Raw genomic sequence first — 15,967 nt, 5'->3', positions numbered from 1 at the left:
TAATTAAATTTGCTGATGACATCACTGTCTTTGGCTGGATCAAAGGTGGTGATGAATCAGCTATAGGAGGGAGATTGAGAATCTGACTGAATGGTGCCACAACAACGTCAGCAAAACCAAAGAACTGGCTATTGATGATAGGAGAAGGAAAGTGGAGGTCCATGAGCCAGTCTTCATCAGGGTTAGAGATGGAGGAGGTCAGCAAGTTTAAATTCCTTGGTGTTATCATTTCAGAGAACCTGGCCTGGGTCCAGCACCTAAGTGCCATTACAAACGAGGTGTAGCAGAAGCTTGTAAAGACTCTAAAACTTTGACAGACTTCTACAGCTGTGTGGAGAGTATACCTCTTCACTGCGCTGTGTCACTAAATTGATCGACATCATACTCGATCCAATGGTTGTACTACTTCTACCGTGCTTGTTATGTATGTGCTGCTGATGCAACAAGTGAATTTTCAATGCATTTATACCCCAGATAAGTGTGTCTATGCTAATAAACTTGAACTTGAGAACTTCTTAGTGGGGCCAAAAAGAGCTTGATATTGATGGCCAGTCTTAACATTTTCCCTTTTCTAAACTGCTCTCCTCAGTGGAAACTCTGATCCACTTTGTTACTGTCCAGTGCCAGGTCCCTGAATGTGGTCTGATGTCTTTGAACCATTTTGGAAGTACAATAGCGCACAAGCCATTGCACCGTCACTGATTCCGTCCACCGGTGAGAACCTTCCCCCGTACGTGGCTGACAGATGGCTCAGTCTAAATTTACATGTTTGACGCATCTAATGATAATTGCTCACTTGTGGCAACTCAGTTCCCATCAAGGATTAGTCAGTATTATTTTTAACTGTTAAAGCTGCAATTTCACTAACTCACCTCAGACTGAAATGATGTAGAAATGGCTTTGACTAATGATTAACACAAGAGGTTCTGCAGATGCTGGAAATCCAGAGCAACACACACAAAATGCTGGAGGAACTCAGCAGGTCAGGCAGCATTTATGGAAAGTAATAAACAGTTAACTTTTTGGGCCAAGACCCTTCATCAGGACTGGAAAGGAAAGGGGCAGAAGCCAGAATAAGAAGTGGGGGAAGAGGAAGGAGTATGAGCTGGCAGGTGATAGGTGAGACTAGTAAGGGGGAAGGTAGGTGGCTAGGTGACAGGGATGAGGTTAGAAGCTGGGAGGTGATAGGTGGAAGAGGTAAAGGGCTTAAGAAGATGGAATCTGATTGGAAAGCACATTGGACCATGGAAGAAAGGAAAAATAAATCTTCCATCTTTTACTCCTTCTGGCTCCCTTTTTACTCCTTCACTGCTTCTCACCTGCCTATCACCTCCTTTTGAGGTCCTTCCTTCTTTCCTTTCTCCCATGGTCCACTCTCCTCTCCTATCAGATTTTTTTTTCTTCAGTCCTTTAACTTTTTCCACCTATCACCTCCCTGCTTCTTGCTTCATCCCCTTTTTCCCCAACCACACACATTTCCCCTCAGCTGACCTCACCTATCACCTGCCAGCTTGAACTCCTCCCCTCCTCCCCCACCCACCTTCTTATGCTGACTTTGTCCCCCTTCCTTTCCAGTACTAGTGAAAGACCTCAGCCTGAAATGTCAACTCTCCATAGATGCTGCCTGACCTGCTGAGTTCCTCCAGCATTTTGCGAGACTGTTTCTCTTCCCTATTTTCTATTTAATTTTCTTCTGACAGTGTTGTGAATTGGGTCAGTTCACCCCCCAAGTAATGCATTTTTAGGAGTTTACAACACTATATTATGTACAGCTCTGGTCACGCTGATACAGGAAAGACATCATTAAGCTGGAAAGAGTGCAACAAAGATTTATGAGACTCTCACAATTTTATAAACTTCTGTCAGGTGCCTTTCTACCTCTGACACTGCAATGGAAGCAGTCCAAGTTTGTCCAACCTTTCCTCTCTAATCCAGTCAGCATCCTGGTGAACCTCTTCAGCACCCTCCCCAAAGCCTCAACATCCTTCCTGTAATGGGGTGACCAGACTGTAGCATATCAGATAGTGCGATGCTATTACAGCTCGGGGCATCGGAGTTTAGAGTTTAATTCCCGTGCCATCTGTAAGGAGTTTGTACGTCTGTCCCATGACTTCATGGGTTTCCTCCAGGTGCTCCTATTTCCTCTCATAGTCCAGAAATGTCCCAGTTAGTAGGTTAATTGGTCATTGTAAATTGTTCTGCAATTAGGCGAGTGTTAAATCGGTGGGTTGCTGGGCAGGGCAGCTTGATGATCAGAAGGGCCTGTTCTGTGCTGTATCTCTACATTAAAAAAGTGTACACAATACTGCAACCCTGTCTGATAGCATGACCAAATGTTTCAGGTCCAGGTTAACATATGTTCTTGTGTTTGTCCACCAGGTAATTATCCTGTATTTCGAGCCCAGTGTTTTTCGGTGTGTCCTGCTGCGATGGGTGCGGATGCTGGGGTTTGTCATCACCTATGGAACCATAGCCTTAAAGATTTACAGGTATGTGTACTTTGTGTGACTGAGAATTGCTCATCTACATATAGAAGCAGAATTGGGCCATTCGGCCCATCGAGTCTGCTCTGTCATTCCATTATGGCTGATTTTCTGTTAACACTCAAACAACAAAGACAAGTTTTTCTTTCACTTAAACAACTTTACTTTCAACATCTCCATTCAATACATAAGGGCTTCTACCTTTTATCCCCACAATACTCACGCTTTCCCCGGCACACGTGCACAATAACAGGGAAAGTGTATGTGCTTACTTAATAATTACATTGCCCAAGTGAACACAACTCAACAACCTCCCATCTTTTTTATGTCTACATTTAAAAAAATTAAAGACAATTCAAATGTCCATTAGGATATGAGAATTAGTTATAATCCTTGATGTTGATACAATTCTTAAGTATCAAATGCCTTCACTAAATGCCTTTAACAGCACAAGAGCAGGAGCTCCCTTCTTTGTGAGACAGTCAGCTAGTTGTTCCTTTGTCATTGAGCACAGCACGTGATGAATTTCTGTACTTAAATGAGTTCCTTGACCCTGCTCAACTCTAGATGAAGCCTCTTCTCTGTAACTGACTTGGTGGATTTGATGGCATCAACCGGGAAGTAGTTGTCTGTGACACAAGTTATTTGTGGAATGTTCTACTTTGGGTCACCATGGACAAGCTGAGAACAGAATGTGGCCAGATAAACAGCATTGTCAGACACTGCAAGGGTTTCTCCGGCCAGCGTACTATGTACTGTGCAACTCATTGGATCATTTTTAATTGTCAACAGAGAAGTGAAAATCTTCCCTCTTCTCCCATCAGTACAATAAAATGTCTCCCATGACCATCAGGAAGATTTCCAAGTGAGGCATCACGGAAGACAGCGTACCTCAGTGAGCCATCTTTTCCAAACTGTTGAAACATCAATATTACTTTTTCAGATTGAATTCTGTGCACTATCCCGCAAAGTTTGTACTGTGGCATCTTTTGTGCTGGATGCCAAGATGCAGGCATCAAACACGATGAGAGGTCTGCTCTGCCTTGCCATTCATAGAATCTGACTTATCTCTGACCTGAGTTTTTCAGCTTCATCTTCACCGAGGGGTGCATTCTGTGGTGTGACATGTGAGGATTCCATGCAGATTGTCCGAAGGTTCCTGATCTAGCTTTCTTGGTGCAGTTGTACTGTTCCATCAACAGCAAGGATGTCTATCCCCACATCGCAGACTCTGTTATGTTCCTTGCACCCAACCTGAAAAGCTGACTTTAGCTGATGTGGCGAACCTCCCCATATGAAGTCATCTACATGGTACTCCAATCATCTGACATCCTGAATCTTGCCAGTAAAACAACAGCTGGATCCACTTGTGACATCTTTCCTCCTGTCTTCAACATCATTTCCTTGACTCTGTGATGCATCTGCTTGACCATACACATACATTTTGAGTTTCCACAGTGTTCCTTCTCTTTCAGGCAGGGGTCAAATGTAAATGTCATGTGACAGCTCCATTCCCTGTAAGAATGAGGATTTCATGTCCATGCAGTGGGGTTGCCAGTGCTTTTGACGTATCACAGTGAGAAGTAGTCAGAGAGACTCTGATGCACATGTTTCTGAGTCTTTTTGGAGTTCTTATGTTCCCCTTCTCAAAACCTCTAGCCACCAGGCATGCTTTTGGTGTAATTCCTGTTGGGGTTTATTTCAGGGTGCACACCCCTTTGTAGACATTGTCTTTTGACCAATGTCTCTAGCTTCCTCAAACACTCCATTATTTCTCCAACTTCTGATTTCATCCTGCTTTTCAGATTCAAATGGCATCTCCTCATTTACTTGACGTTTCTCAAATGGTTCAACCTGATCTTTACTGGGTTCATTATGAACTCTGTCAACACATGACATGTCGACTGACCCTGAAATGCCAGCAACCATGGCTAGTAATAGGTATTTCAATTTGTACCATCATTTGTTTCTCCCAGTGGTTTTGCCTGCCCATCCTAAGACTTCAGCTTTGTATAAGATACAAGTTTATTGTTCTAAATATCTCACAATTTGTCCTGTTTTAAGACTAAAGTTCATGTTGCCTTTGCACTTGTGATGATTTCTGTTCAGGCAAGCCTATTGAGTCCCCATTGTTGAACAACTCTGTTGGGTCCTCAGAACTGTCTGCGCTATGTGACACTGCATCAGGTCTTTCATTTGTTGTGTTATTCTCCATGGAGTTCTGATGATCTTCAGTTTGTGCTTTACGTAGTCTGGAATGAGGCACTCTCACATATATGCCTCCATGTCTCACAAATACCACAACTCCATCCTGACCAATGACAACTCCATGACCTTTCCATCCTGTATAGTCTGCTCTTTTGTAATACACTTTGTCCCTTGCCTCATATTTCTCATCTGCAAGATGGAGCTGTACCCTCAGTGATCTTCGAATTCTCTCTGGACACTCTGCTTCAGTGAAAGCCTTCCTCGATACATGCGGTGCTGAAGTATGTTTTCCCAACCCATTCACTCCTTGTAGGGCCCTCTAGAGCAGATGGTCCATCAACCAGTACAGCTTGGATTCTGACCGATCACCAACTGATACGGGCTACAATCATGTACGTTGTGCATGGTGTTCTTCGCAATGAAGCCCCAGTCCAAGGCTGTGTTCCAATCACAGCCATCGCTTTTCTTTAGCTACAGCATTATTTCAGTAAGCATTTGATGTTGTTGCTCCAGAAGTCCATTCCTCCAAGGACTGTGTGCCACTATTGTCTTTGATTCAATGGTAAAGTTCTCTGCCATATCTCTGAATTCATCATTATTAAATTCACCACCACTATCACCGAATACTTTCTGAGGTGGGCCATGCACACTTATCCAAGAACGGATGAAGTGTTTTTACTATCTCTGAGGGTCTCTTTGTGTTTACAATGTTACTGGCTCTGAAACGTGTGAACCCATCAGTGATGTGGAGACACCACACTCCTTGTAGGCCTACAACTACTGTACCATTGTATTCAGATGGTCATGGCAGGCCGACCACAGGCTTGCGCTTGGGCTTTCCAAACTTCTGGCATGACAATTATCGGAAAAGTAGTCTGCATCTGTTTCCTGAACTCTTGAGCAGTTTCTGAAGTCTATCAGTTGAAATCTGTCCAAACTGCATATGAAGCTTGAGCAACACTTGACGTTTCTCATCTGGAGTCATGTTCTGTGTGACAATTCGCACTTCATTCTCACATTGGTTCTCAGAAATGTCTTTATCTAGAATGTTCACAGCTGGGGAGCTCAAGAGACACTGGCCATTGAAACATCATAGCTTGGTCATTGTCTATACCCAATACGACCCCGCTTTCCTTAGGGAAGTTTTACTCAAGAATAATGGAATGCTACCACCTGTTTCAAATTAGCATTTTGTGGCATTTTCACTCTTGATAGAACGTACAATCTTTCGAGCTCTAAATCTGAATGGTTTGTAACTGTTCACCAGTTTATGCACTTCATTCTGGTTTAGCTCACTTACATAGCGATCTAGCCATTTTTCTCCACACACTGTGCACGTGCATTCTGTATCAAAAACAGCAGATCCGAGAGATTCTGTCATCAAACTCTCTGTATCAGATATCTCTGATTTTTCTCCAAAAGTACTCTTCAGTGCTAATTTCATAGATGCAAATGTAAGTTCTGTGCATGCAGTTAACACTAGCTGTCTGTCCTTTATGTACAGACATGCATTATCCCACAAATTAAAAGCTAATACTCCATCGGTAAGTTCCATTTTGTATTTATGCATGTGACTGTACTTTTGTTCAAAACCAATAAATCAGGGATATTTTTAGAGTTGTCTCTATAAATTTTGTCAAAGTCTGAATATGCCTCATACATATGATCCTTTTCTTCCTTCATGAAAACAGAGTCAAGTGTATTTATTAGCATATTCATACCGTCATCCTTGTTAAATTCTTCGACCAAAATTCCCATCGCGGTCTCTGTCACTGTTCCCAAAAGCAACAGTACAACTGCAAGGGTTTGCTTGTTCTTCTCGAGCCCCATATCACAAGTCCATAGTCCAATTTCATTTTTCCAGCTTTGATAAGGCTTGCTCTCATCAAATGCTGGCGGGGTCCTGTAATTGGAAACAATCCCCTGCTACTACTGTTAATGCCAAACAACAAAGACAAGATTTTCATTCGTTGTAACAACTTTACTCAAACTGGGCGCCCCAGTTTCCTCCTACAGTCCAAAGACATACTAGTTAGTAGGTTAATTGGTCATTGTAAATTGTATTATGATTAGGCTAGGGTTAAATAGGTGCGTCACTGGGTGATGTGGCTCGTTAGGATACAGGGACTTGCTCTGTGCTGTATCTCAACAAATAACTGTAATTGATTATGTAGTTGGTTGCAGTAACTAAACCCAGCATGTTAATATGCGTGTGATACACATTATTCAGAAGAAGCTGGAGGTTATGTTAATTAACAACATTCAACCATCCCCTATAGGATGAAAGAAGTCAAGGGCCTCTTTCTGCTATTACTAACAAAGATTCAGAATCCATTTCCTCTGAAACACTTGGGATGTTTTCCAATGCTACATAAGTACAAGTTGTTTGATTTTCTTTCACTTTTATAACTTAGAAAGGGGGCATAATTTAAGGTGATGGGGGAAGTACAGTGACAAGTCGAGCTTTTGTACAGCCTGCCATTTTTTGCGGTGTGAACTGAAGTCTCAAAGGTGCAAGAGAGTTGCAGCGTGGGGTATACAGGCTGAACTGGGCTCAGGCCTGAGAATGGAGCGTGAGCTATCGGCTGCTGGAGCCGATTTGAGGGCGATTCGAAGTGACAGAACCAAGGCGACGCAGAGTCGGGGGTGGCGGGTGCTGGGCCCGAGAGTACATTGAAGTGACAGGGCCCAGGTTGAGAGCAAGAAGAGCGAGTTGGCCAATTTAAGCCCCAGGTTTTCAGATCGAAAAAGTCAGGGTATTGAGGCCAGAGGTGAAGGATGGGCCAGCATTCAGCTCGCTGCTCTGCAAGATTTACTCATTTCTGCTCCTGGATTGTCTGCAGTGATGACTGACTTCATGGCTGTCATCTTTCGTCAACTTCAGTTCTGAATGTTATTTGCTTACTTTCATTGTTTGTACAATTTGATTTTCTTTCTGCATGTTGGGTGTTTGACAGTCCTTTTTTAATGGGTTCTATTGGGTTTCTTTGTTTTGTGGCTGCCTGTAAGGAGCAGGTTGTAATCTCAAGGTTGTATTTTAATAATAAATGTACTTGAACTTTGGGTGTCAGAAGTACACAGAGAGTGGTGAGTGCATGAAACAACCTGTCAGGGGTGGAAGTAAAGGCAGATACATTAAGGACGTTTAAGAGACTCTGAGAGAAGCACATGGGTGAAAGACAAATGGAGGAAAAAGTTACATTGATCTTAAAGTAGGTTAAAGTGTCGGTACAACGTCGCCAGCTAAAGGGCCTATACTGTGCTGTAAGTCATAAACACAAGAGATTTTGCAGATGCTGGAAAAACAGAACAACACACACAAAATGTTGGAGGAACTCAACAGGGCAGGCAGCGTCTATGGAGAGGAATGATCAGTCAATGTTTTCGGCCTGATGAAAGGTCTCAGCCTGATGCATTAATTGTTTATTCCCCTCCTGCTGAGTTCCTCCAGCATTTTGTGCATGTGTGTGCATGCGCGTGCGTGCGCTTGGATGTGCATGTATGTGTGTGTACATGCGTGCATGTGTGTGTGTGTGTGCATGTGTGTGTGTGTGTGCGTGCGTGTGTGTGTGTGCATGTATTGCTCTGTATTGTTCTATGGTCTCTTCTCTTCAGTGCATTTCATTATCTCACATCTCCTTTTATCTCTTTCCACTATCTCTTCATTCCTTTCCCTTCCTCCCTCCCTTCTTCCCTCTCTCACTCGGTTCCTCGCAGAGTGCTGAAGGTGTTCCTGTCCCGAACAGCCCAGCGGGTGCCCTACATGACCTGCTGCAGGCTGCTGAAGATGCTGGGGGTCATGGTGCTGACGGTCTGTTGGTTTCTTGTCGCCTGGACCATGGGCGCCTGGGAGAACATGGAGCGGAAAATCCCTCTGGTCACCCAGTCACAGACTCCAGATGGACGGAGGTTTAACATGTGCCGGCTGGATCGATGGGATTACATGATGGCCTCTGGTAGCAATTATTGCCTTGTGTTTGTGAGTTGCTGGGACTTCAGGACCTGAGTTTTAGGGAAAGGTTGAATTGGTTAAGACTTCATTTCCTAGAAGAGGATGACACAGTAGTGTAGCAGTCAGCGTAACGCTATTACAGTGCCAGCGACCCAGGTTCAATTCCCACCACTGTTTGTACATTCGCCCTGTGATCACGTGGGTTTCCTCCGGGTGTTCTGGTTTCCTCCCACAGTCCATAAGACATAGGATAATTCGTCACAAGGGTGTAACTGGACGTCGCAGGCACATTGGGCCAGAAGGACCTGTCACAGAGGCGTACCTCTGAATATATTTGATATTTATGACCTTCTGGGTGGTAATTGCTGGATTGCTGCCTGTGCCACGTGTCAGTGAGGGTAAGAATAAGATACTTTGGCAGGTGAACACATGGCTGAGGAACTGGTGCTGGGGGCAGGGGTTCAGATTTATGGATCTTTGGGATCTCTTCTGGGGAAGTTACAACCTGTACAAAAGGGATGGGTTACACCTGAGCCTGAGGGGGTCCAATAATCTTGCAGGCAGGTTGGCTTGAGTTGTTCAGGAGGGTTTGTCAGTGGGGTGGGAACCGGAGTGACAGTGCTGAGGATGGGGTAGTTGGTTCACAAAGACAGTGTGTAGTGAGACTGCTAGCAAGGAGAGGCTGACGACAGAGCAAAATTGCAGTGAATAGGAAGAGTTAGAATGGAAAAGGTGGTCAAAATTGAAAAGAGTGAATACAGGACTGAAGGTGTATCTGAATTTGCGCAGTATGTGGAATAAGGTAGATGCACAGTTACAGATTGGCATGTATGACATTATAGGCATCAGTTAATCATGGCTGAAAGATTACAGCTCGGGGCTTAATGTCCATTATAACGAAAGGACAGGCAGGAAGACAGAGGGGGTGGCATTGCTCTGCTGGTAAAAGAATGAAATCAAATCACTAGAAAGAGGTGACGGAGGATCGGAAGGTGTTGAATCATTGTGGGTAGAGGTAAGGAACTGTAAGGGTAAAAGGACCCCGATGGAAGCTGTATACAGACCCTCAAACAGTAGTAAGGATGTGGTCCACAAATGACAATGGGAGATAGAAAATGCATGCCAAAAGGGCAATGCTACCACAGTCATGGGGGGATTTCAATATGCAGGTAGATTGGGAAAATCAGTTTGGTGCTGGATCCCAAGAGGGGGAGTTTCCAGAATGCTGATGACATGGATGTTCCAAGCAGCTCAGGGTTGAGAACACAAGGGAATCAGCCATTCTGGATTGGGTGTTGTGCAATGAACCACAATTGATTAGAGAGCTTAAGGTAAAGGAAGCCTCAGGGGAAAGTGATCATAATATGTTTGAATTCACCCCCAAATTTGAAAAGGAGAAGCTAAAGTGTCTTCACTGTTGAAGACGCTAGCAGTGTGTCAGATGTTGAAGGGTGTGAGGGAAGAGAAGTGAGTGCAGTTATTATTACGAGGGAGAAGGTGCTCAAAAAGCTGAAAGACCTAAGGGTACATAAGTCACCCAAACCAGATGAACTGCACCCAAGGGTTCTGAAAGAGGTAGCGATAGAGATTGTGGAGTCATTAGAAATGGTCTTTCAAAAATCATTTGATTCTGAGAAGGTGCCAGAGGACTGGAAAACTGCATATGCCACTCCACTCTTTAAGAAAGGAGAAAGGCAGCAGAAAGGAAATTATAGACCGGTTAGCCTGACCTCAGTGGTTGAGAAGATGTTGGAGTCAATTGTTAAGGATGAGGTTATGGAGTACTTGGTGACAGAAGACAAGATAAGACAAAGTCAGCATGGTTTCCTTAAGGCAAAATCTTGCCTGACAAGCCTGTTGGAATTCTTTGAGGAGATTACATGTAGGACAGATAAAGGGGATGCAGTGGATGTTGTATATTTGGACTTTCAGAAGGCCTTTGACAAGGTGCTGCATATGAGCCTGGTTATCAAGTTAAGTGCCCGTGGTATTACAGGAAAGTTACTGGCATGGTTAGAGCATTGTTGATTGGTAGGAGGCAGTGAGTGGGAATAAAAGGATCCTTTTCTGGTTGGTTGTCAGTGACTAGTGGTGTTCCACAGGGATCGGTGTTGGGACAGCTTCTTTTTATGCTGTATATCAATGATTTACATGATGGAATAGATGGCTTTGTTGCCAAGTTTGCAGATGATACGAAGATTGGTGGAGGGGCAGGTAGTGTTGAGGAAACAGGTAGGCTGCAGAAGGACTTAGATTTGGAAAATGGGCAATAGAGTAGCAAATGAAATACAATGTTGGAAAATGCATGGTCATGCACTTTGGTAGTAGAAATAAATGTGCAGATTATTTTCTAAACGGGAAGAAAAGGGTGCAAAGGGACTTGGGAGTCCTTGTCAGAACAGCCTGAAAGTTAACTTGCAGGTTGAGTCGGTGGTGAGGAAGGCAAATGCCATGTTAACATTAATTTCAAGAGGTCTTGAATACAAGAGCAGGGATGTGATGCTGAGGCTTTATAAGGCACTGGTGAGGCCTCACCATGAATATTGTGAAAAGTTTTGGGCTCCTCATTTTAAAAAAGATGTACTGGCATTGGAGAGGATTCAGAGGATGTTCACAAGGATGATTCTGGGAATGAAAGGGTTATCATTTGAGGAACGTTTGATAGCTCTGGGTCAGTACTCGCTGGAATTTGGAAGGATGGGGGTGGGGGTGGATCTCATTGAAAATTTTCCAATGTTGAAAGGCCTAGACAGAGTAGATGTGGAAAGGATGTTTCCCATGGTGGGGGAGTCTAGGACAAGAGGGCACAGCTTCAGGTTAGAGGAACGCCCATTTAAAACAGAGATGTGGAGAAACAGCTTTTGCCAGAGGGTGGTGAATTTGTGAAATTTATTTCTACAGAGAGCTGTGGAGGCCATGTTGTTGATAGGCAGAGGTTGATAGGTTCTTGATTGAACATGGCATCAAAGGTTATGGACAGAAGGTTGCGGGGTGGGGCTGAGGAGGAAAAAAAAGGATCAGCCATGATTGAATGGTGGACAAGACTCGATGGGCCAAATGGCCTAATTCTACTCCTATGTCTTAAGGTCTTATGGTCTAAAGTCAGATGTATCATTATTACAGTGGAGTAAAGGGAATTACAGAGGCATAAGCGAGGAGCTGGCCAGAAATGATTGGCAGGGATGATGGCAGAAAAACAATGGCTGGAGTTTCCGGAAGCAACTTGGAAGGCACAGGATAGATACATCCCAAAGGGGAAGACTTATTCTAAAGACAAGCTGACACAACCATTGTTAACACGGGAAGTCAGAGCCAACATAAAAGCCAAAGAGAGGGCATATAATAGAGCAAAAGTTAGTGGGAAGTTAGAGGATTGGGAAGCTTTCAGAAACAAACAGGAGGCAACTAAAAAAGTCATTAAGAAGGCAAAGATGGAATACAAAGGTAATAATATTAGAGAGGATATCAAAAGTTTCTTCAGATACATAAAGTGTAAAAGAGGGGTGAGTGGATATTAGAAACATAGAAAACCTACAGCACAATACAGGCCCTTCGGCCCACAAAGCTGTGCCAAACATGTCCTTACCTTAGAAATTACCTAGGGTTACCAACAGCCCTCTATTTTTCTGAGCTCCATGTACCTATCCAGGAGTCTCTTAAAAGACCCTATCGTATCCACCCCCACCACTGTCGCCAGCAACCCATTCCACGCACTCACCACTCTGTGTAAAAAACTTACCCCTGACATCTCCTCTGTACCTACTTCCAAGCACCTTAAAACTGTGCCCTCTTGTGCTAGCCATTTCAGCCCTGGGAAAAAGCCTCTGACATCTTATCGAAAGGACAGACTGACTGGCAGAGGGGGTGGGGTGGCTCTGTTGGTGAGGAATGATATTCAGTCCCTTGCGAGGGGGGACATAGAATCAGGGGATGTAGAGTCAGTATGGATAGAACTGAGACATTCTAAGGGTAGAAAGACCCTAATGGGAGTTATCTACAGGCCCCCAAACAGCAGTCTGGATGTAGGGTGTAAGTTGAATGAAGAGTTAAAATTGGCATGTCGCAAAGGTAACAATACAGTTGTCATGGGGGATTTCAACATGCAGGTAGACTGGGAGAATCAGAATGGTACTGGACCCCAAGAAAGGGAGTTTGTGGAGTGCCTCCGAGATGGATTCTTAGAACAGCTTGTACTGGAGCCTACCAGGGAGAAGGCAATTCTAGATTTAGTGTTGTGCAATGAACCGGAGTTGATCAGGGACCTCGAGGTAAAGGAACCATTAGGAGGTAGTGACCATAATATGATATGTTTTAACCTACGATTTGAGAAGGAGAAGGGAAAATCAGATGTGTCAGTATTACAGTTGAACAAAGGGAACTACCGAGCTATGAGGGAGGAGCTGGCCAAAGTTCAATGGAACAATACCCTAGCAGGGAAGACAGTGGAACAACAATGGGAATTTATGGGAATAATGCAGAAGGTGCAGGATCGGTTCATTCCAAAGAGGAAGAAAGATCCTAACGGGAGTAAGGCTGATGAGGGAAGTAAAGGGCAGCATAAAAATAAAAGAGAAGAAGTATAACATAGCAAAGATGAGCGGGAAACCAGAGGACTGGGAAGCTTTTAAAGAGCAACAGAAAATAACAAAAAAGGCAATACGCCAAGAAAAAATGAGGTACGAAGGTAAACTAGCCAAGAATATAAAGGAGGATAGTAAAAGCTTCTTTAGGTATGTGAATAGCAAAAAAATAGTTTAGACCAAAATTGGGCCATTGAAGACAGAAACGGGTGAATTTATTATGGGGTACAAGGAAATGGCAGATGAGTTGAACAGGTACTTTGGATCTGTCTTTGCTAGGGAAGACACAAACAATCTCCCAGATGTAATAGTGGCCAAAGGAACTAGGGTAAAGGATGAACTGAAGGAAATTTATATTAGGCAAGAAACGGTGTTGGATAGACTGTTGAGTCTGAAGGCTGATAAGTCTCCGGCATCCCAGGGTACTTAAAGAGGTGGCTCTAGAAATCGTGGATGCATTGGTAATCATTTTCCAATGTTCTATTGATTCAGGAACAGTTCCTGCTGACTGGAGGGTGGCTAATGTTGTCCCACTTTTCAAGAAAGGAGGGAGAGAGAAAACAGGGAATTATAGACCGGTTAGCCTGACGTCAGTGGTGGGAAAGATGCTGGAGTCAATTATAAAAGAGGAAATTATGACACATTTGGATAGCAGTAGAAGGATCAGTCCAAGTCAGCATGGATTTATGAAGGGAAAATCATGCTTGACTAATCTTCTGGAGTTTTTTGAGGATGTAACTATGAAAATGGACAAGGGAGAACCAGTGGATGTAGTGTACCTGGACTTCCAGAAAGCTTTTGATAAAGTCCCACATAGGAGATTAGTGGGCAAAATTAGGGCACATGGTATTGGGGGCAGGGTACTGACATGGATTGAAAATTGGCTGGCTGACAGGAAACAAAGAGTAGTGATTAACGGGTCCCTTTCAGAATGGCAGGCTGTGACCAGTGGGGTACCGCAAGGTTCGGTGCTGGGACTGCAGCTGTTTACAATATACATTAATAATTTAGATGAAGGGATTAAAAGTAACATTAGCAAATTTGCTGATGACACAAAGCTGGGTGGCAGTGTGAAATGTCAGGAAGATGTTATGAGAATGCTGGGTGACTTGGACAGGTTGGGTGAGTGGGCAAATGTATGGCAGATGCAGTTTAATGTGGATAAATGTGAGGTTATCCACTTTGGTGGCAAGAACAGGAAGGCAGATTACTATCTAAATGGAGTCAAGTTAGGAAAAGGGGAAGTACAACGAGATCTAGGTGTTCTTGTACATCAGTCAATGAAAGCAAGCATGCTGGTACAGCAAGCAGTGAAGAAAGCTAATGGCATGCTGGCTTTTATAACAAGAGGAATTGAGTATAGGAGTAAAGAGGTCCTTCTGCAGCTGTACAGGGCCCTGGTGAGACCCCACCTGGAGTATTGTGTGCAGTTTTGGTCTCCAAATTTGAGGAAGGACATTCTTGCTATTAAAGGAGTGCAGCATAGGTTCACAAGATTAATTTTCGGAATGGCGGGACTGTCATTTGTTGAAAGATTGGAGCGACTGGGCTTGTATACACTGGAATTTAGAAGTATGAGAGGGGATCTGATTGAGACATATAAGATTATTAAGGGATTAGACACGCTGGAGGCAGGAAGCATGTTCCCACTGATGGGTGAGTCCAGAACTAGAGGCCCAGTTTAAGAATAAGGGGTAGGCCATTTAGAACTGAGATGCGGAAAAGCTTTTTCACTCAGAGAGTGGTGGATACATGGAATGCTCTGCCCCAGAAGGCAGTGGAGGCCAAGTCTCTGGATGCATTCAAGAGAGAGTTAGATAGAGCTCTTATAGATAGCAGGGTCAGGGGATATGGGGAGAGGGCAGGAACGGGGTACTGATTGTGTATGATCAGCCATGGTCACAGTGAATGGCAGTGCTGGCTAGAAGGGCCAAATGGCCTACTCCTGCACCTACTGTCTATTGTCTATCCACACAATCAATGCCTCTCATCATCTTATACACCTCTCATCCTCCGTTGCTCCAAGGAGAAAAGGCTGAGTTCACTCAACCTATTCTCATAAGGCATGCTCCCCAATCCAGGCAACATCCTTGTAAATCTCCTCTGCACCCTTTCTATGGTTTCCATATTGAACTGCTGGAAAATGATGCTGGAGAAGTAGTAATTGGGGACAAAGAAATGGAGGACAAACTGAATCAGTATTTTGCATCAGAGTTCACTGTGGAAGATGCTAACAGTATGGTGGAAGTTCCAGGTGTCAGGGTCATGAAGTGTGTGAAGCTACCATAATTAGAGAGAAGAATCTTGGAAAATTGAAAGGTCTGAAAGTAGATCAGTCACTTGGACCAGATGGTGTATACCCCAGTGTTCTGAAAGAAGTAGCTGATGAGATTGTGGAGGCATTAGTAATGATCTTTCAAGAATCACTAGATTCTGGAATGGTTCCGGAAGACTGGAAAATTGCAAATGTCACTCCACTCTTCAAAAAGGGAGATAGATAGAAGAAAGGAAACTATAGTCCAGTTAGTCTGACCTCAGTGACATTGGAGACGATTCTTAAGGATGTAGTTTCAGGGTACTTGGAGGAACATGAGCAAATAGGCCATAATCAGCATGGTTTCCTCAAAGGAAAATCTTGCTTGTCAAAGCTGTTGGAATTCTTTGAAGAAATAACAAGCAGGATAGACAAAGAAGAATAAGTTGATGTTGTGTACTTGAATTTGCATAATGCCTTTGACAAGGCG

The 15,967-nt window shown here is 43.8% G+C and overlaps 1 protein-coding gene across 1 annotated transcript in view; it reads left to right on the top strand.

Moving 5' to 3' along the window:
- Positions 1-15,967, top strand: part of LOC132385595 (probable G-protein coupled receptor 158) — a 348,836-nt gene that overhangs the window by 266,217 nt on the left and 66,652 nt on the right. The window contains exons 6-7 of the mRNA XM_059957771.1: positions 2,380-2,489; positions 8,409-8,647. Coding sequence (XP_059813754.1) covers positions 2,380-2,489; positions 8,409-8,647 — 349 coding nt within the window. The remainder of the gene's footprint in view (positions 1-2,379; positions 2,490-8,408; positions 8,648-15,967) is intronic.

Source organism: Hypanus sabinus (genome assembly GCF_030144855.1).
Source record: "Hypanus sabinus isolate sHypSab1 chromosome X1 unlocalized genomic scaffold, sHypSab1.hap1 SUPER_X1_unloc_13, whole genome shotgun sequence".
In the NCBI taxonomy this organism is placed as follows: domain Eukaryota; kingdom Metazoa; phylum Chordata; class Chondrichthyes; order Myliobatiformes; family Dasyatidae; genus Hypanus; species Hypanus sabinus.
This window is presented reverse-complemented; position numbering and strand designations above follow the sequence as displayed.